This window comes from Siniperca chuatsi, linkage group LG8, assembly GCF_020085105.1.
Source record: "Siniperca chuatsi isolate FFG_IHB_CAS linkage group LG8, ASM2008510v1, whole genome shotgun sequence".
Taxonomy (NCBI): domain Eukaryota; kingdom Metazoa; phylum Chordata; class Actinopteri; order Centrarchiformes; family Sinipercidae; genus Siniperca; species Siniperca chuatsi.
Window position 1 is genome coordinate 22,204,940 of NC_058049.1, and position 22,456 is coordinate 22,227,395.

A 22,456-nucleotide genomic window follows, 5' to 3' on the forward strand; every position below is an offset into this window, starting at 1 on the left:
TTAGATGAGCCACAGTGTCTGATTCAGACTTAATTACTAAGCCACTGTCTGTTCTGTGGGGCTTTAATGAATAATTAATTACAAGAAGCATGAATTATTTCTGCTTACCAAAGATCTACCAGAAATACACGCCTGTCCTCGTTTATGGTGCTATCTTGTATTGATTGATGATAAGTGTTTGGGGAAAATAAGAGCCATTGGAAACAGCACTTGTACTACAATACTGCACTTCATAGATGTGCATGTCATAGTTCACAGAGCAGTGTTTGATGGCAGCATAATCAATTCACACTCATGACTGTCATTTTTTAATACAGGTGTGGAAACATACACTCTTTGAGACACACACACTTGTATGGGCACACGCAAATATGCACACCCCTACACTCAAACACATGCGCACACAAAATCAGTATGGTGCACAGTGCCATTTCACAGTGCTGAGATTGAGTCGACAGGTTTATTTTCCCCCCTTTAGTGCACATGGGCAATCTCAGAGTCTTCGCGGAAGTTGTGTGTGTGTGTGTGTGTGTGTGTGTGTGTGTGTGTGCGTGCGTGGGAGTGTGAATTTCTCATCTGCAGACACTCTGATTTATCCGCTCTATATTTGCATATGCGCACAATGTGATTAACTGCCATGCCTTATCTTTTCGCCTAGCTACTTCACCGCACGCATGCATGCACACACACCCACACACGCCGCATCACGTGCTTGCACACGTTGACATGCACACACATTCACATATATTCACACGTTCACATACAAACAGTGTTGTGTGTTCTCAAGGAGAGGTGATGAAAGGGCCACAAAGAACAGCTAAAGACTCTTTGAAACAGTGTGCTTTTTAGCTTCACTTACAGTTGGACTGTAGCTGTTAGTGAACCCTTCAGGCTTTCCCCAGCTAATTTGGTTGACTTTATTTATGGTCAGAGTCCCTCACTGGGGCCAATTGTGCAGGTGAAACTGTCCATCTGTCTACATTCACTTGTCAGTCACACACAGTTTGTACTTTGTACAGAAGCGCCATGGGCCATAATCAGCTACAGCTAGCATCATTTAGATGCTGTAATAATACGTCAGTCCATATCATTAAGACCCACTGAGCCTGGGGATATGGGAGGGCAGATTGAATGACTTACTCCTCAGGCTGCTGGCAATCTGTGTGTGTGTGTGCATGACACACCCCTGCATGCACATGTGCTGTGGTTGTGTGGGTGAATAAGTTTTCAGGTATAAATGGAAATGCCATACATTATGCTTTCTTCTCCATAAACAGACCCTTTCAGTAGGTTTCCTTTGCAGCATATGAGCTTATTTTGCATTTAGGTGGTTGTTTTAACTGCTGACAGACAATGATGTCTGTTTTCTATACAATTTTACACTTTCTCTTTCTTTCATCCATAGAGGCAGCTCTTTTGGCAGCTTTGCTGTCAGCATTTGAAGTGTGAAAGTACTGTAGAAGGGAAACTTTGAACAACACCAGAAGGCTGACTTCCTGCAATCTTGAGGGCTCAGGTGTTGGCAGTCAGTATGCACCAAACACACGTACGCGCAAACACACCACATCCTGATGTTACTGTACGCCAGTAGGGCTTTCTGCTATTACTGCTAAATAAGATACATAATCCACAACTTTTGTTATAATTAGTCTGTCTCACCTCATCGTATTTCTCACCTTACAAACCTCCTCACCTCTCCCTCGCTCTCTGCTTGGAAAATCCCTGGTGGCTCTTTCCCTTCAAATAGCTGTAATCAACGCTGATGCTCTCTAAGACCCCTCTCCAAGGCATCAATCAGATTGGATTGGATTGTATTGCAATGCCACAGGGGAGCCCGTTATAACTGATATTCTTTTGACAAGGACAGAGAACAAAGAGATTCTTTGATTGAGAGTGATTGGCCTGTAATGGTTAATTGAAGCAATTCCTCATCATGTCCCTTTGTCTCATCGCCACCTCTCTCCTCTTTCACACCTCTTTTGGCGCGCTCTATCTTTTTCTCTTTGGCTGCATTTTCTCCCTAAATCTGAGCTGAATGTGAAAAGCATCACTTTATCATCCTCTCCTTCACTCCTCTCCTCTCCCCTCCTTCTGTTTTTCCAAGGTCAATGCAACTCAGTCTATTTCACTTTTCTTTGATGATAAAATCCAGTCCCAACTTTAGCCAAATGTCCATTTCCCTCTGGAGTTGAGATTTATCTCAATTATTTCTCCACTGGTGTGTCTGCCAGCTTCTAAACACGAGTATCAGAGTGCCAGGTCCACCCAGGGAGAAACGGTAAATCTTTTGATGTCTTGTGAGTATCCATCGGCTATACGAAGGGGCTGTAAATTCCCTTAACGCAGTATACAGCTTTGCCCACAACAGCAGGAAATCCAGCCCCTGACAAGGAGAATGTAGACTAATCTGCCGCCTTTTCAATAAACATGGTGAAATACTCTTAAACAACACACAAACTGGTGTAAATCCTTCCGCCAATGCCAAGCAATAATAGCAATCGTCCTTCATTGTTGTGCTTGTGTGAGGATGAATAAGTCAGCCTGGTCCTGTATTTTATTGTTGGTGATAGATTGGCACCTATTTAGAAGCTGCTTGTGCAAACATAAGACATGCAGATCCTAAGCATGCTTACTGAGGGTGTCAGAAAAGCACAAACAAAGGCAAGAAAGAAAGAATAGAGGGAATTTAGGATGGAAGTCAATAGAACCAAAGGAGACGAGAAGAGTAATATCCAGGGACAGAGAGGGAGAGAACAGAAATCAGTATTGAGAGAGAGTCCTGGCTGCCTCGTCATGTCCTTGTGCAGAATTTATGAGCTCTAAGATCAGGGACAGGTTTAGGGTGCTACGAGGAGGAAAGTGAAAAGAAAGTAGGAAGGATCCGAGGATGGCGTTAGAGCAGGGAGAATGTGCAGCGTTTCAGACCTAAGTAGGCTCAGTGGGTTGAGACGTCCCTCCTGCATAATGCCAGGTGACAGGAGAAGAAATGGCAAGGCCGAGAGGAACGAAAGGAACGAACAGAGTAAAACATAGCCCAGACATTATTGAAGGTTCAAAGGGCACAGATTTGATTAGCACTTATAACATTCAGGGCAAGATAGAGAGAGTGCAACAACGAAAACAAAACAAAGGACAACAAGAAAAAACAAGGGGAGGAAGGATTGAGCAAAAAGAGAGCAGAAGAAGATCAAGTTAGGGGGAGGATGGAGAGCGAGGCAAAGCTATAAGAGGAAAGGTGTTGGTGGTGGGAGGGGCTGTGTGGGTGGTGTAATCTGTCTGTGTCAGAGGGATGATGAAGGGGCCAGGAGGGAGAGCTCTGTAGTTCACCTTCTGGCCTCTGGAGGAAACACACTGACCCTGGCCCTCCTCCTGCCCACCTCTCCTCTCCACCTCCACCCCACCTGCACGATTTATGACTCACAGGGTCTGTCCAGGGTTGCTGGGTTTGAGGACGTTTGTGAATCTAGTTGTGGTGGCGGTGTGCTGTGTTTGCATGTGTGCTTGGTTGTTTGTGTGTGTGTGTGTGAGAGAGTGTGCACATGTTGAATGAAATCACGTGTAAAGAAAGCTATTGTATGTCAAGGAGGATGAGACCTTAGTGCTGCCTGGGGAAAAGGGCAGTAGTGATTTCTATCCTAGGCTCAGAAAGTGAGCACAGGCACATCCCCACATAATCCAGTATGACAGAGTTTGAAAGGAGAAAGACTGTCAGAAACCAGAATAAAATTCAAGGGAAAATGTGACAAGATGACTGAATGAGGGAGGAGTAGTTGGAGCTGTACTGCATACTGATGGTGTTGCTCCATTGTCCACTTTTATTATGATGTGCTGGCTCTTCTGCATGGTCAGATCACTCTTTGAATCTTTTTGAGAGGTTTCATTATCTATGGGGTGGTGAGGGGTGCTGGGAAGGCAACTAAATGGGTCAGTAAGCCCATTAGAACCAAAATTGATTAGTTGATTGACAGAAATTTAATCAGTAGCAATTGTGATAATCAATTAACTGTCATTTAGTAAGGAAAATATCAAACATTCACTGGTTCCAGTTTATCTTCTGCTTTTCTCTGTTCGTTGAGGAAAAACAGTAATAAAATGAAAATATGATAAAATATAAATCATAAAAAATAAAAACAAAAAGTTGAAGGCATCACCTTGTCCTTCCCTCTGGGGAATTTTTATCGGCATTTTCCACTATTTTCTGACATTTTAAAGCTTTTAAGCAATATTTTTATCTGAACAGTGGCTTAAATGAGTATGTGTGATGTGAAAGGGGTCACTAGTAGTTATGAACCCACAGAGAATTATAATCCAACTCTGCAGTGTTTCTACAAAGTGTTTTTGCATCTGTCATTCATGTTATTGTTTTGTTTTTATGACCCGCAGATTTAATGTTTTGGTTCACTCTCCCAGCTCTCATCAACCTTGTTTCCACCCGCTGCAGGCAGCTGTTTTCAGTGAAAACACTCTGAGAAACCCACTGTATGCTGCCTGCCCAGCGCCAAATGGCAGACTAACAAAGTTAACAACTAGCTGCTGAACATAGTGAAGCATTTAGCAGCTAAAGAGCCAAATATTTCCCTCAGGAGTTGGTGGAGACCAAAACCGAGTTAAAAGGAGAGTGAACATTGGACTTACATTCATCAGGTGTCCAGAAACACGACACCAAATGAATGCTCATGTTGCTCCATGTCTGCAACATTAGCATTAAAATTAATGCAGCTTTTAAGACTAAACAAGTAATGGATTGATAGTACAAATAAGTTAAAAAAATAATAATAATAAAATAAGTAATCAGTAATGAAAATCATAGTTGCAGCCCTGTTTATATGTTTTCTCCATAATACTGTCTTCCAAGTGATTTTGTTGTGGTTTCCTTTGTTGTATATCGTATTGCACCATTTAGTTTTGTGATTGATTGTGGATTAGTTAGATATAAGTAGGCTTTGTCTCCATTTAATCCCTTAAGGCATGCTTGAGATAAAGTGATATATACATGAACTTGACATGACTTAATGATAAACCATAACAAAATGTATTTTTAAATGGCACAACAGTGAGCCACATGCATTGGAGGTGGCAGGTAGGAATACTGAATTATGGCTTATTGTCGCAGATGCTAAGTGAAAGCAATCAAGGAGAATTGGCGGCATACGGTATGAGAGGTGAGGGTTGAGTCATGGAATAATATTGCTGAGGAGTTGAGTCAAAGGGCTATTCTCTGTATGGAGATGAGACGGGGATGAAGGTCGCTCCTCATCCATAACAGATGATTCATAGTCTGCCCTGACCTTTAATACCTGGACTTACCTCTCTCCCTTTCTCTCTGCTCACTGTCTACTGCAGAGCTCCACTGCAAGGAGAGTTCAAGTATATGCTGTTCATAGCAAAACACACTCGCAAAGCATGTGTTCACAAGTGCTGTGCAAATACAGGAAAGTGGTGCACACATTCACATGTGTGTTTGACTCGTGGATGTACATTTATAATGCACGTTTGCAAGCGGCAAATGTCAAAAGTTCACTGCGTTACCCTGCGCACATTTAATGTGACAAATAACTTCTTCCTCCAGTTGCATTGTTCTAATCCCTTTAGTGGGCTCTGGAATGGAAATATAATTACATTTCTGTGGTGCAGTGCCTTTGATAAGACAGCCGCTTGCTGAGCTGAATGTCTAACTGAGTTGGATGCCTCTCCGAAGCCCTCTCCTCTCTTCACTTTACTTCTGTCCCTTACTCACTCCTCTCCATCTCTTCTCTCTCTCTCATACTCTCTTTCACGTTTTCTCCTTTTTCCTTTTTGTTCTCTCACCCCCACTCGCTCTCTCTGTCATCTCCAAAAGCTCATTCTGCCTCTCTCTCTCACCCGCCCAGGTATTGCAGTGGATAAAAGAGGTGTTGTCTACTTCGTTGATGGCACCACCATTCAGAAGATTAATGAGAGGGGTTTGCTCTCCACTGTGATTGGCTCAAACGGCCTGATGTCGACGCAGCCGCTAAGCTGTGATGCACGCATGGACATCAGCCAGGTAAGCTGAATAATGCAGTCGAGTTTAAATGACTTGTAGAAGGCTAGAACCAGCATGTTTTGCTCTTAAATAGACTTTATTGTCAACCTTTGGGTGTAGATAATCTATAGAAATATAAGACTTCTGCATGTGTTTTGTGTCGTCTGATTAGAGTAATTAAATCAAAAAGAATTGATAAGTATTTGTTTGTTGTTCTCTTACACTCAGTGACTGTTTTGTCTTTCTAAATTGCCCAGCCTCTTCCATAGAAACTCTTTCTGTCTTTTTAAAGGTGTATGCGTGTGTGTTTCTGTGTGTGTGTGTGTGTGTGTGTGTGTGTATGAGAGAGTGAGAGAGAGAGAGAGAGAGAGAGAGAGAGAGAGAGAGAGAGAGAGAGACCAAAGACAGCTACTTCACAGATTTGATCAGCCAGCGTTCAGATCACACTGCTGACTTACATCAGGCCTATTAGAGCAGAAGATGAATTATAGATGAACTGCTGGCTCTATAGAGGGATCGCTGCCCACACATAGGATGCAAGCGTATGTGTGTGTGTGAATATGCGTGTTCAGCCTGGGTGAATTCCCAGAGGTGCTCTTATATGTCTTTAAAGGGTCCCATGTTACATCACAATCTGGCTTTTTGTTATTTATTAGCCTCTACAGCACATCTGATGGCGTCCAGTCGCATTCATCCTCCATCAGTGTTTGTTCTAATAAACTGCTGTGACCTCCAAGTGGCGGCAGTATTGAAATTTCAGTAGCTACTGCTAGACAAACATCACTGCAGTAATTTATGCAATTCAATTGCATTCAATTATGCATGTCAAGTGTTGGCTTTAGTTTTTAGTTTAAAGTCGAACTGAAATTTGAATTCTCTCTTTTTGTATAAGGAAATATAAACTATATTCGCATTCATATTATATATATATATAAACTATATACTATACTATTGTGAAACAGTGTCTGAGATTCAACTTTTGTGGTGCACTACTGACTGGAGCACGTGCTATATTTCCTCTTCAACAAGCCCACATAAAATAGTGTTGCTATCAGCTGGGTTTTTTTCACCCTCTAGCCCTTTACTGCATTCAGCATTTGGGAGGACCTGTTTTGCTGTTAAGTTTGTAATCCGCTCGGAAAGTGGAAGCTGGCAAGCTAGGCTAACTAACTTTCGCCAAGACATTACTTTTCTCTCGTGTTACTGCAACACCTGCTGAGTCACTGGCAGCTCCTGCACACTCCTGTGCACAGGGTGGCTAGCTGGCGCTAGCTGTCTCTCTTTATTTGTCCAGTTGTGGTGATGGCAAATGACCAGACTGTCAAAACCCACAGCCCTCTTTATGTCACCCCGTAATTCAAATCTTGACACGGAGTAATGTACAGAGTCATGGAGTAATGTAGACTCAAATCAACAACAACGGCTAACAACGTCAGCCCCCATGCTGGTTTACTACCTGTGTGGCTGTTGAAAGTGATATTCTGAACTATTTTTAGTGCCTGCCCACACAGATATTGCACCAGTACCAGTACCGACATTGTCATTCGAAACCAAACATTCACGCCTCCTGGAGAACACCAATTTATGAGATACAATCGCCAAGGTAGTACAAAAGTCAAAAACAACTATAAAGAATATATATATGTTGATTTCTGAGCAAAACTGTATTGTTTGACTGTAATTCAGCAGGTCCAGCTCTGTGGACAATTCAATTTAACTTGTAAATATCATGAGCAGGAGAGATGTGACGCATGTCCTCTTTGGCTAAGGACACGGTGAGTCCTGCTTGATGAATCTCTCTGCCTCTTAAAATGGGATTTCAGAGTGAACCCTCTTCTCTCTCATTTGACAGAGCCTATAATTGGACATGTCAGTGGCAATTTAACATGATCCATTTATTTACCAATCCATCCTCAGAGTCATCAATCACCTCACTGATCCCTCAGACGCGCCGCCTCGTCTCAATAGCTCACAGTTTGAGTGTTTGTTTGTGTGAGATAGACAGTGACGTGGGTGGCTGTGCGCTAGTGTAGGTTTGTCTGTCTTTGACCCCCACAGTGTTAGCGGACAGGGTGTGCTATTTGAGCAGGTGGTGATCATGGTTATTGGCTGACATTTGGAACAGTGCCGAGGCGAGCCAGTGTGAGTCTTGAATAAACACGGGGAAGGCTCCCTGCCCGCCGCTGACCTTTGCAGAAGCAGGGAGGGTCAGGAGGCCTAATGCTATGTTATTAAGGAGATATTATTTGTATCACCTGTAACTGACTCTTGTGGGCGATACCTTCCAAGGCTTTCTTGTTCTTTTGTTCTAATTTTTGATAGAAATACAGTTACTGTATGGTGTATGCTTGCGTACGTGTGTGTCATTCCACAGGTGCGTCTGGAGTGGCCAACAGACCTGGCCATCAACCCGCTGGACAACTCCCTCTACATCCTGGACAACAATATTGTCCTACAGGTAGAGAAACAGGCCTACAAGACAAATGTTTGTCAGTGAAAGAATTCTAAACCTGTTTCCTGTTAAAGCCTATGCTTTTCTTTTAGAGGCAATGGCACTATACGTAGCAGAGGAAGAATCAGTAATTAAATATTTCTCGCAATTTGCAGTGCTGTCACTTCAGGTGCATTTAGAGCGAGTGAGGCTGCTAACATAAAAAAAAAAAGGAAGAGCACCTTGTTAAAAAAAAATAACATGCTATCAACAGTCTCTGCAGAAGTTGTTTTAATGAAAATGTCACTCAAATCAGGTTTTGCTTATTACCCATAAACTTGTTCTCCAAATTTAATGAATCACCTGTTGGAGTGTGTATCTTGTAAATACTTAATGAGTAATTAAATGAGGCAGACTTAGGTCTGGTGATGTTTGATGCACTGGATCAACAAAGATATATTGTCATTGTGGCTGATTCTATTGACCAAAAATAATTACTGGAAGTTTAGTTATTTACTTTCTGTCTCTCTTTTGCATAGCTTGTACATGATGGTGTTGTTTTTTTTTTCATATCAGGTATCAGAAAATCTTCAGGTGCGTATTGTGGCGGGCCGCCCAATCCACTGCCAGGTTCCAGGTATTGACCACCACCTGGTAAGATGGGCAGCGGTGCGCGCCACCCTGGAGGCTGCCAAGGCCATCGCCCTGTCCCACCTGGGCACACTGTTCATCGCTGAGACTGATGAGAGGCGCATCAACCGCATCCAACAGGTCAGTCACCTTGTCACTGAAAATACCATGCATAGTTACTTTCAGCCTATTTTTAGCTAGAAACTGGGCTTTGTAGGGCAGCTACACATGTCACTGGTTTCAAATGACGTGATTACCGCAGTAATGTCGCGGCGGCAGTGAAGGGGGGTGAAATAATTTGTCTAGGAGTAGCAGCAGTGCACACCAATAACCACCAGGTGGCAAAAATGAGCAGTTCAGATGCAGTCTCTCCCTTAAAGCCACTATTTCCCTCATGTAAAAGTGTTACTCATTTCATTTTTTATTTGCTTCTAATGAAGTTACAGAAGATATAATTATCCAAACTATTAATATATTGCTCTATACCAGTTACTAAGGTAATTAGCTATTTTGCTGTGGCCACTGATCCATTATGGCTTATTATTTCACTACCCCCTCCGAAATCCAACCCCTGCCTCTGTGAATGATCACGGAGCAAGGGCCCTTGCAAGAATGTCACATCTCTAGCAAAACTGACAAACAGGAAAAGGCATCTCAGTCGCAACCGACACCAGCAATCCATCTGGCCTTATGACACTAATTTACTCTCACACTTGTTGCATCATGAGGCCCACTGTGGTCAGGTTGTTTGCTGTGCTGTGATGCTGTGCAGCAAGAAACTGTTAAGAATTTGTTCATCCAAAAAACAATCCAAAAGCCTGTTTTCATTTCAGGTTTTTTTGTCCATTAGCTAGCAGCATGCTATCACAGGCCCACAGCATTTGGGCACTAGCACCACAAAGATATTGCCTGCTGGACTAAATCAATAGTCCCTTTGTGGTCAGCAGCACCACGCTGAGTCCATGTGGAGGCAGACAGGAACATAAAATGCCTCAGAAGCCTTTTTGATGGAGACCGGGCAGCCATTTTGGATAGGGCAATGAAAATACTTATAAAATAGTCTTTGTTCCTCCTATTTTATGTTTGGTATTTCTGGGCCAATATTTCTCGTGCATCTCACACAGAAAGTCAAACTAGAACAAAAAAAACCCCATCCAGCCTCTTGTGAAGGTTCCTACACACACCCTCAGCGACAAGTAGAAGTTCTTCATTGAGAGTGAATGAAACCGTTTTATGACACTGAATCGTAAAATAAAATTAATGATGATGTGTTGCAGATTTACTCAGCATTTCTCATGTGCAATTAACACATTCGAGAACCTGTCAGGCTGACGCAGATACAATGTGATGCAGAAAAAAAATGAAATTAAATACAGAAAAGTGTGTCACTTGTAAGAGAAACTAGCTGTGCACAGGTACAGACTGACAATGTATTTTAAACTGATTAAAAATGACACTCAGATTAACTGCTAAATTTAATCTTAAATGGCTGACACCAGCTGCATCTTGTACTGTTTAGCCAGCCAGTAATTTCTTTTTCAGTATAAGCAGCCTTATTAAATGTGAACGTGCCTTGGCCGCAATAAGTATTTAGGCAATGCTTTGGCACTGCTGTTAGTCTGCTCTCATGGTCCAGGCACGTCTGTCTGTCACACGCACCCGAAACATTTGGCCATAACATCAAGGACCACACATGCATAACCAAATATGTTGTATTCTATTTTTAATCTTCTATAGAAGCAGGGAAGTTATTGAATATGCATGTTATTGGAGCTTTGAGGTGCATTAAAATCACAACCGTTACATCCCAAATGAGCTCTGTTGTGGCTGTGTTTGTTTGTTTTCAATTAAGTGCAAACTGCAAGAACTTGTTTTCTGTGAAGCAGGCATATTTTTGAAGAGGGAGCGTTTATCGAACACAAGTAACAAGACTTTTAAATCCAATCAGAGTCTCTGAAGAAGTTGCTCATTATTTTAAAACAAAAATACAAAAATATCTTTCGATATTTCACCACCTCTGGAATGTCATGTTTGTCCTATCGCTGTCCTCCTGCTGCAGACTCGCAAATCTGCAGGTCTCCTAAATCTGGGAGGAGATTTGAGTATTTTCCTAGGACAAGTTTATGAAATGCTTTTACTCCAAAACCTAGAATTGGGACTGAATTTGCAGTTAGGATTGATTTTTGCCTTTGCGATGCTTGATAAATGATTGAGGTCATCACATTTTAAAGGAATAGTGCCAACAATTTGTTAAATATGCTTTGCTAAATATGCTATCCTTGCCGAGTGCTGCCACTAGCAGCCAGTTAGCTTAGCTTAGCACAGAGACTGGAAGCAGGGGGGAACAGCTGGCCTGCCTCTGTCTAACGGTAACAACACCAGCATTTAGTTTTTTGAATGGTTTAAACAAACAAGGTATAACGTGTTAACTATTGAGCTTCAGAGGTCCTAAACAGACATCAGAGTAGTATTCTCATTTCACACCTAACTCTTGGCAAGAAAGCAAATAAGCCATAAGTCAATGATCAAAACATAGAATAACTTTATAAAACGCACTGCAAATCAACTATCCCTAAGGGATAATAAAGCTGTAAAAAAAAATCTAAATCAAACATATCTTCCCAAACAATGCATGCTCCCCTTGGACCAGTTAAGCATCACCCCTTCAAGATGCATCAAGATCAAACTGTTGGTGTAGCAGTTTCCACTTTCATGTATAGCACTCTCCATCAGGACAATCAGTTTAATTAGTTTGGAGAGCTGGATTTCAAGTTGTAAAGATTCATCAATCTCTCAGCAAAAGCCACATTTAGGCCAAACAGGGAATGCACACACACTGAAGACACATAATTATTTTCTTTTTCCTAAAATAAAAAAAGGCATCTGAGATATCATCATTACTTGGTTGAAGTACCAGTAGACAAACACAACAAATACGCTGTCATCATTTTCCCTCTTATTTCATTTTAATATCATTAATCTGTATTTCCAGTTTAGGTTTTTATGAAATGCCATCATTATCTTGTTTGTCGTAGAGATTACACATAACAAAGGCTGTTGTTGAACATTATCTTCTCTTGAACAATAATCTCCTGTAGCCGTGTGTGACATTTTTGAACACTTCACAGGTGTCAACCAACGGGGAGATATCTGTTATCTCTGGAGCCCCCACGGACTGTGACTGTAAGATAGATCCCAACTGTGACTGTTTCTCTGGTGGGTCATCAGGCGCACACACACACACACACACACATACACACAAACACACACTATTTAAGTGTAGGATTAAGTAATGTGAAAGTATTAGATTATGTCTAATAGGATTAAAGTACTAAAAACCACATGTAACTGCACTTAAAAATCATATCCGATCATATCATACTTGGCCTGCTTGAGAAGTATGAGGAAGGAAACAACACAAGTACATTTTAAAAGCTTTGACATAACTTAAATGAATTGAAATAGTCAGTGTGCCTTGATATTGAGTGATTAAATCTTGCTGCCTGTGTGTCCCTGCTGGCCAATGATTTTATTAGCAGTGCGTGAGAAGAACCTTTCCTCTCTTGTCTCCTCCACTGTTTTCTTCTCTACTTGAATGTGTCTAAAGACACAGATGGAATTTTAATATCTAAGAAGGGCTGCTTTGACTTTGAAAAATAATAAAAAATTACGATAAAGATGTTTATGTAAACGATGACAATATACAGGAAAGAATTGACTATCTATAATGTCACAATGGAAAAGTAAGTGAATGTAATTTGACTTTGTGAATGTGTGTGTGTGTGTGTTTGGTATACAGACAGTGCATGTATTTGTGTATGGGGGGATGTATTTGTATTCATGGAGAGGCTCCTTCTTTGCAAAAACCTCCAGCTAAATTTCAGTAGAAACCAGCTTGAGAGAAACCTTTCAAATACATTCATATCACAGGCAAAAGAAAAAGCTCTCGTCTAGCCACTGAAGGTTTTAACTGTTTGGTGTATCATGGAAGGGCACCTGAAATGTAATAATGGGAAGAGCGAAAGGGCCAAACAAATAAGCAGATGTTCTTTTGACAGTTAGACCACGCTTTCATTGTAAGTGTCAGAGGATGTGATTTTATCATTTAATTCCGCTCATAAAAATCAGTCTCTTTTCTATTCAAAATGGAGGAAGTGTCTCTCCCATGCCACAAGCCAATGGGCTGTAACCATCCCTATTTCTTGGGTTGTACTTTGCATATTTTCAATCATGTCTTGCTGTTAACAGATGATTACTCTCTTCAGAGGCTTTCCATTTCCATCCCTTCACTGTAGACGCTCACACAGTGTCTTTGAACATGCGCACATATGTGAGCGCACAACCACAAATACAAACAAACATGAACACACACATAATGTGCATGCTGTCAAGAGATAGACTGCCACCCTGCTGCCTGCACAGACCCATCAGAGGCCCCGGGGCCTACTGCTGACAGCATCTAAAGGGCTTCACCCGGCTATTATCCTGCTGTGCTACCGAAGACATCTGAATGCATTCAGTCACTCACTACCACCGTCTGATAAGGCTGAGGTCACTATCAAGGTGGTCATATCAACTCCACTGGGAAGCTACGGCATCCCAACAACTCCAAGTCCTGAGCTGAACTGATAAACGTTTCAGCGGCACCATGGGATCTTCATATTTTGCAAAGCTTGTGTGTACCAGTTATGACTTCTCTCTTTCTCTAAAGAATAATTTGTATTGCTCAGTGTGTTTATAACTGAGGGTGCCGTCACTTATGCTATTTTGTTGATAAAGAGTTTGTCCTCATTGAAATAATGCCTTCTTGTTTCTCTTATCAGGAGATGGAGGCTACGCCCGTGATGCTCGTCTCAAAGCCCCCTCTTCTCTGGCCGTGGCCCCCAATGGCACCCTATATATTGCTGATCTCGGCAACATCCGGATCAGAGCTGTCAGCCCCAACCAGCCTCAGCCCAGCCCAGCTGGACTGGTGGAGATCAGCTCCCCACTGGACCAGGAACTCTATCTTTTCAGCCAGGTACCAGTGCCTGAGTTACAGTGTGTCAATGGAACATGTGTATTTGCATGTAAAATATTTAGATACTTGAGTACTATATCTGAGTTCAGGTCAGAATGAGGATAACACCTTTGTATGAACACCATTACTGTTCCAGTATACCTGAATTTTCATTAATTTAGTGTAATTTTTGCTGTTCCTAAGTTCAAACTTAGCCTAGTAATAACTCAGGTGTTTACTAAGATTTACTAAAGTTAAACGAGTTGAGCCGCACAAACTAGTTCTTACGTAGAGATTAGTTGTTACTAAATATTTACACCCAGTAACTGCCTGGTGTAATGTAATGGTGTTAGCTTGCTAATATGACTCGTTTAGAGTGAAGAGTAAAAGAGGTCATATGGAATATGTTCGACATATCTGACCTGACACTTTAATAATGTTTAATAATAAATGTAACCTGGGATGATTTTAAATTACATTTCCAAAAATAACACAGTATAATTCAAATTACAAAACTTCATGCTAATAACATAAGACTATATGGCCAAATAATGTCAGCTAGGTTGGCATAACCAGATATTTCCCTTTCATTCTGAACTGTATTAATAATACTAACTCTATGTATACATATATAGGCAAAACAACATAAAAACTGCAAGTATTACCAGTTAAGTTATATTTTTTGCCCCCCTAAAATTGTTATTTTTAGAAGTTATGCTACATCATGTGATGGTATAATGACTTCCTGTTTGTATAGTTTGAAACTACAGTAGCTAGTAGTTACTAAGAACTAGAAAGGACTTTACACTCAAACTTATCAATGGGTTTACAAATAGTGGGTGCAACCCAACCCTGACAACTGTCTTATCTCTTCTTTTCCATGACAGAATGGCTCCCACATGTACACCAAACACCTGATCACCGGCCACTACCTGTACAACTTCTCTTATGGCGTGGACGGCCAGCTGTCTGGACTGACGTGTCGCGACGGCCATGGGCTCCAGGTGAGGAGAGATGCCCATGGAGTGCCTCTCTGGTTGGCCCTACCTGGCGGACAGGTGTACTGGTTGTCTCTTAGCAACAGTGGAACACTGAGAAAGGTGTCAGCCCAAGGCCATGACATCGCCCACATCACTTACCATGGCAACACGGGTCTCCTAGCAACCAAGAGTGATGAGAACAGTTGGACCACTGTTTATGAGTAAGTCTATAGTTTTTTTTTCTCTGCTTATTGTGCTCTCATTTTTTTCTTCACTTCTTCTTTCTTTCTTTTTGTCTTTCTGTCTTTCACTTTTTCTTTCATTCATGGTTGGTTGCTTGACTCTGAATGTATGTATGGACATGGAATTGCATATACAGTATATGCATGTGTATGTGAGACAGGCTTTGTGTTTGCAGTGTGAAATGTGAGTGCCATCTTGTGGTAACCAGTGTATCAAATGTAGGAAGCTGGAGAGACGGTTTTTTTTCTGTTTAGTCTTTGCTTAAATGACTGATAAGCTGAAGGACATCTGTGCAACACTTTGATCACACACGTTTAGTATCACGCATACAGTACACACACAACACATCTGTCTGAATTGTTCACCACTGTTGACCGAGTCTCCATCTCAAATTTCACAGCTGGATAATTACACATATAAATCATATTTGACACTTATTCTGTGCCGATGTTTGTGTATGAGAGGAGGGAACACAGTGATATTGAGTATGCATATGCGTGTGTATGTGCTTATGTGTGCATATGGCTGTGTTAGTTTGTCCAAGATGGACAGTTATCTGTGTGTGTTCGAGCTTGTACATCATCATCTTTGTGTATATTCTCCAAGGTACAACAGCGAGGGTCGCGTGACCAACATCACCCTCCCCACTGGTGAGGTGAGCGGTTTCCACGGCAACCTGGAGCGCTGGTCTCGGGTGGAGGTTGAGGCGTCCAACCGTGAGAACTTTGTCACCAGCACCAACTTGTCTGCCAGTGACACCATCTACATGTTCAGACAAGGTATAGCGCGTTTTGCGTTTTCTTTTACTTCATAGGTCAGTAATAACATTAGTAAACTGTAAGAAGACAGAGGAGTTTACACAGAGCCAAATGTAGGGGCACTGATCTAATGCCCCCATGTATTCACTGATTGACACACAGGAAGGGTAATAGCATCACACAAATGCATCTAGCCCCCTCTACTTTACCACAAACATGCCACAAGGCCATTTATGACTCATCTGGGGGGAACTAAAGCATAGACAACATATACAGATGTATAAGGAGGGCAGACTGTAAGGTTATAGTGATAATTAAACATTTATGACTGGCAAACTGCGATAACATGGCTGTTATTCTGGTCAGGTCAGACACACTGACCTGTGTTTTTCTTATTCTTATCCTTTTTCATTGACTGTACTGGATGTGTGCGCAGTGAGATTCACAGCTTTGAGAAAGGATTTTATCCCCTCTCTATAAATAATTCATATATGGATCTGATGTGACCTCTTTACATAACCAGACTAATGGGCAGTAAAACAAAAAGTGCCATTTATTTTTTCTGTTTACAAAAAAAAGGCAAATCCGACTGACGTGTGAAATGTCTTAACGATAGCGGGAAAAAATGGAAAAGAGGGCAGAGATGAGAAGAGGAGAAAATGAGAGTGGAGTGGAGAAGCTGCTCATGGGAGCAGTTTCTTCTCATGTCATCCCTTTAATTGCTTTCTAGCAGTTGTCACAATGACAGGACTGCAGGGAGAGAAAAGCTGCTCCAACACACACAAATACACTTGCACATGCGCGGGCATGTGTGCAGTGCTACAGTATGACAAGTGCTGCCAGGGAAGAGTTGAAATGACCCTCTATTTTAGAGTGTCCCCCTTTACTTCCACCACCCACAAATTCACTGTGTCTTTTTCTGCCTCTGAGGCAACAATAATCATATGTACAGAAAGAGGTTTTACAGTGGTAGAGGGGAAAATAATCTAGTTTACTAGCTGCGTTAAGTTTTATGATTAAAATATATTTTTATGATTATTTTTGCACTTTTTGTGTAAAAGGTAAAGGCATATATGAAATATTTCTCAGAGCAATATAGAAATGAAAGAACAGTTTCTGAGAACTGAGATCACTGAGAATGTGTGAAAAGCTACTCATGGCCCCTCCTTAGCCTTTCCTCTCTTTGTCTTTCTTTGTCTCTTTCTCTCTTCCTCTTTATTGCTCTCTCTTTCTCCTGTTCTTTTTTGTATAGATTACATTTTTCTAAAGTTACAGTAGCAGATACAGTACAGTGCTAATGTTGCAGAGAAAACAGAATTTAGCAATTAATTAAAAAAACACACACAAAAAGCCAGACATGTGTTCATTGCATTCATGTAGTCTGCTGCTGTATCTCGTTAATTTTGTCAGACAATGACTGATGTTTTTTCACACTTTTTTCTTATCTGTTGCTGCACATTTTCATCCTTGTGTTCACACGTGGTTTTGTGTGTGCGCATCTCTGTATGTGTGTGACCAACCCATATGATCGACTCCCAGACCATGCTCAGAGTTCATACAGAATCAGCGCTGACGGGTCATTCCTTGTGTCACTGGCGAGTGGGATGGAGCTGTCACTCAGCACGGAGCCCCTCCTCCCTGGAGTCGTCGGGGGAGGAGTCAGTCCCACGGCCAGCCGCTGTAACATCAGCCTGCCCGGAGATCACGCCCCCAGCCTGATAGAGTGGAGGCAGAGGAAGGAGCAGAGCAAGACTAACTACAGCACTTATGAACGCAGGCTCAGGGTAAAACACTAAATCACCAACTTGATACACTGATAATATAAAAAATCCAGTCCTCTAAATTTAATACTACCTAAAGACAGTATGCATTAGCAATTTAATACACTGTCAGCTTAATACACTGTAAATACACCAGTAAACATCTCAACACCAGCCAGATATCACGGAAACCTGTGTGAATAGGTCAAATTACATCACCTCAGTCAAATCTTAGAAGTATGCTGTGTTAACCAAAAGTTGTGCAATCAAGTGGATCTTAAATTTGTTTTGAGCTAAGAAGTAGAGCAGTTTTAACAGTGGTACATTTAGGTGTTGCACAACATGTTAGATGTTTTGACTGATTAATGACGTCACTGGAAGTGAGCTGATAGGTCAAATGACTCGTAACCCGTTAGCTGTACTTTCCACAAATCACACCCTGACTGCAACACCTCTTCTCTTTTTCCTTGGCACAGAAAGTAAACCACACAAACAGAATATTTCATAAAATAGAAAAGGACATTTTATCTGATGCCCACTAATTAATTAACAATCCCCAGGACTCATTCTTCACTTGTTCACACAGCAATTTATTGTTATTATGCAGGTCCAGTTTGCTCTAAATGTCACAATTAATTCATCTAAACTAATGAAATCTCTGCTTGCCTCAGACATGCCACTTCATTTATATTTGCATGTCTGTGGCCTTATTTAGAATTTATGATGATTATAAAGCAATAACATTATAAAGTTTTAGTTTGTTCTCCCTCTAGCTGACATTTTACTGATTTTCTTTTCAGGCACACAACAGGAACCTGCTGTCCATAGACTTTGATCAGAGCACCAGAGTAGGGAAGATCTACGATGACCACAGGAAGTTCACCCTCCATATCCAGTATGACCCGTTGGGCCGACCCGTGGTCTGGTCCCCCAGTAGCAAATACACTGAAGTAAACATCAGCTATTCTAGTGGAGGACTGTTGTCAGCCATCCACCGTGGAGAATGGTCTGAACGGCTGGAGTATGAGAACGACAGGGTGGTGTCCAGAGCCTGGGTCAACGGCAAGATCTGGAGCTACACATACGCAGACAGAGTAAGAGTTGTATTTACAGAAACATGTTCAGGAGGAATGTGATAGACCGTTTCTCTCTGTATTCTGCTGAGATTTGTTTGATGGCTTCACTCCCTTTTGTTTTTGTGTTTGCTGTTAGCAGAAATCTAACACATCTGCTCTGTCTTTGTTTGCTGCTTCAAGGTTCTCTGTAGTTCTCTGAAACCAAAACTAACACTACAAGTATGAAAAATACTTTTTTTCATCTCACATGTGAGATGAAAGTATTCAAATCATTTACAGTACTGTACTACCAGCCATGTTTTAATGTGTATTTTCCTCCCTTTGAGACAGCCATGAAAATCAATTATAAAGATTATGCCTGTTTTATGTTTTTTTCAAAGTTCAGTTGTTGTGCAGACTTTTTAAATCAATCTGCACTTATAGCTGCACGACTACACAACAGTATCTTAGCTTTGAGAGCAGTAAAAGCAGACAAGATGTTCATTGTGATGGATTACATAACTCAAACAAGTTTCAAGGCTCTGTAACTCGAGTGGAGAAAAGAAACCAGTGGTTTCCTGAAAGTGAGTTTTACAGCAAACTCTTGCCATGCTTTGAAAAATGGTTAGAAATAATGTAAGTACATGTAATCTTGAATAAAACATGCAAATAGGTATGTTCCTTTAAGTGTGTGACAAAGCTGAAAGCTACCAGAAACTATAATTTCCGTCCTTGACATTAATTGAAATATTTAATGAAATGATATTCAGCCTGAAATATATTCAGTGTCAGCTTTTGGTCTAAGACAAAATTAGAGCGTAAATGAGCTTATATTACAGAACCATCTAGAAATTAATAATACCTGCATGTATTATTAATACATTAATATTATACCTTACAGTTAGAAAAGTATTTTTACACAACATTGTTTTACTGCAGTTCAAACAGTTCAAATAGCTACAAGACTGCAGACACAGATGTTTAAAGCTGGCCTGAAAAGGAAAATAAAAATTCAACAGTAAACAAAATTGTTGAAAAACCCAGAGCTCCAGTTGTGGTGATTTTGTCATTTAAGAATTAAATAGTCTTCAATGATTAACTAAAAAATCAATGGTCCTCAAGCTTAAACCAAGGTTGCGTCTGAAGTGCAGACATTTTGGTGATGCAAAGTTGTCACCGAATGACATTGGAATAGAAAAATACAGAGAAAGAAAAGGCTTGTCAAACCATAGAGCCACAGTATTATAACTCCGCTGTGCATCTGTCTGTGTTCTTGCAGTCCATTATGCTGCTCCTGCATAGCCAGCGGCGCTACGTCTTTGAGTACGACCAAACAGACCGTCTGGTTGCCGTGACGATGCCCAGCATGGTGAAACACACCCTGCAGTCGCTCCTGTCCATCGGTTACTACAGGAGCATACACACTCCTCCTGACAGCCAGTCCTCCTTCATGCAGGACTACACCTTGGATGGGCGGCTGCTGAGGACTCAGTACTTGGGAACAGGACGCAGTGTCATCTATAGGTATGACACAGAGGTGACACTGATGACACCACCCGTTTGATTTTGATGCAACTCGGATTTGCATTATGCATCTTGGCACTATAGTCAGCTATATAAAAACATAACACTGATTGGCTTGATGAAGGTGCTATAATTAAAGGCTAATCTCAGACATTTAAAAGCCCTATTACCGCCCTAAGTCTTGGCTGACACAAAACGTGCTACACACACACCCAGCTGTCCTTACAAATTGCACTGATTGGAGTAATGGGGAGACTGATTAAAGGTCAAATTTTTTATCATCATACTATGTCAGACACCACTGATCTGATTTTGATGAAAGTTGGAGGACTGATTCGGGCAGTGTTCTGGCATTTAACATTTTTAATACTCATTGGCTCGATGGGGACACTACAGTATAATAAACGGTCACATTTTCAAGATTTGAAAGGCCATAACTGCCACAGCAGCTGGTCTGATTTTGATGAAATGTTGAAGGATGATGCAACTTGTTCCTTAATAGCCCAAGGGATCTTTGTATTATTCATGAGGTATAGTATGTTTATTTATATTGAAGTTAAAAATGTTGTACTGTACATTTAAAAAATAAATAAATACCATTTTATTCCACACCTCTGACACAAGCTACTAATTTATCACCTATTCTATAAATTGGTATTTTCTTCATTTTACTCTTTTTTTCAAGGTATACACCAGCAGCGCGGCTCTCGGAGGTGGTTTATGACTCCACCCTGGTGACCTTCACTTACGACGACGCCTCTGGCACTGTCAAGACTATTCATCTCACCCATAATGGCTTCATAAGCTCCATAAGATACAGACAGACAGGTACATATACATTTGCACTCGTGGGAACATGGGCACATACACGCTAAACAGACACAAATTTAAAATATTTACAAAGTGCAATGGGTCATCTTTAAATGAGTAATTTAAAAGGATCTATCTGAGCATAAAATGGTCTTATGAGCGCAACTCAAAGTATCTGTGCTGTGACGAGACTGCACAATCATGCGTCCTGAGCCAGATTTCTTTGAGTAGTATCAGACTCTGTAGTCTGCCTTTGAGTCAGCCGTGGTGCTATTTCATCTGAGACTGAAACAGCCACAGTTAGAAGTGTGAAGAGGGCAGAGCATGTTCGAGTGGAAGAGACTGTGGTCTACCACAGCTGTAAATACTAGACCCCTCCTGGGCTCTGAGCCGCGCTATCTCTTCCACACCTCCGCAACCAGGCTGCCTGATCAAAGTAAACAAGTGAATGTATGAATATAAGCTAATATGTGGTGGGCTAGGTGTGGATATACTACATTTATGTTGCCTGCCTGCATGTGAACATTTGTCTGTGTTCTTGTTTATACTCATACATGTATGCTTGGGATAGGAAATCATGGAATCTTACCCGAGGCCATCCATTATAACCGTAATAACATGATAGTTGTTTCACTTCTGATTCGGGAAATTAGTTAGAAAGACGTTGCACTTCATAAATTGCAGTCTTACCCAGTAATGGCATGACCATCAATGGGCCCCTTTAGCTGTGGCAGCAGATATGTTCGGATCCTGCCATTGTTAATACAGTTCACCAATTCCCTCAAGTTACAGAGTCTTTCCAGGGTCGTTGAGAGTGCTTTCATCTCTGCTGCAGGTTCACTTCACATGGCTTTGTGATTGGCTCGCCATGATCGGGTGTCACTAATCTGCAAGGCACAGCTGTGTGTGTATGTGTGTCTGTGTTTATCACTTTGCCCTCACTGAAAAGACTCTCACCTTCCTTTAACTGATCTAATTTCAGCAGAACAAACGGAGCCTTGGAGAGAGGAGAGATAGTAGTAATTGTCCCTTGAGAGGAGACAAGGAAGAGTAGGGACCAAAAAAAGGAGAGACAGGGATATAGAGAGGTAGGCGAGGGGGAAAACGAACAGAAAAGGAAAGGGAAAGATGACAGCTTGGGGAAGTGACAGCTAGAGAAGCGAGACGAACAGACTGTATGTTCCCTAGGGCTGTAGAAAAGCCTCCACATCACTCAGTATTTCTGCCATTTTCCCATTAGCGCAGGTTTAGAATCAACATTC

The 22,456-nt window shown here is 41.4% G+C and overlaps 1 protein-coding gene across 3 annotated transcripts in view; it reads left to right on the plus strand.

Moving 5' to 3' along the window:
* The window catches only part of tenm1 (teneurin transmembrane protein 1), a 164,862-nt gene that overhangs the window by 135,183 nt on the left and 7,223 nt on the right, over positions 1-22,456 (plus strand). For all 3 annotated transcript variants that reach the window (XM_044204925.1, XM_044204928.1, XM_044204926.1), the window contains exons 23-33: positions 5,871-6,025; positions 8,379-8,462; positions 9,012-9,206; positions 12,194-12,281; positions 13,889-14,085; positions 14,952-15,265; positions 15,894-16,066; positions 17,585-17,829; positions 18,606-18,899; positions 20,140-20,384; positions 21,070-21,212. In XM_044204925.1, the coding sequence (XP_044060860.1) occupies positions 5,871-6,025; positions 8,379-8,462; positions 9,012-9,206; positions 12,194-12,281; positions 13,889-14,085; positions 14,952-15,265; positions 15,894-16,066; positions 17,585-17,829; positions 18,606-18,899; positions 20,140-20,384; positions 21,070-21,212 (2,133 nt within the window). The remainder of the gene's footprint in view (positions 1-5,870; positions 6,026-8,378; positions 8,463-9,011; positions 9,207-12,193; positions 12,282-13,888; positions 14,086-14,951; positions 15,266-15,893; positions 16,067-17,584; positions 17,830-18,605; positions 18,900-20,139; positions 20,385-21,069; positions 21,213-22,456) is intronic.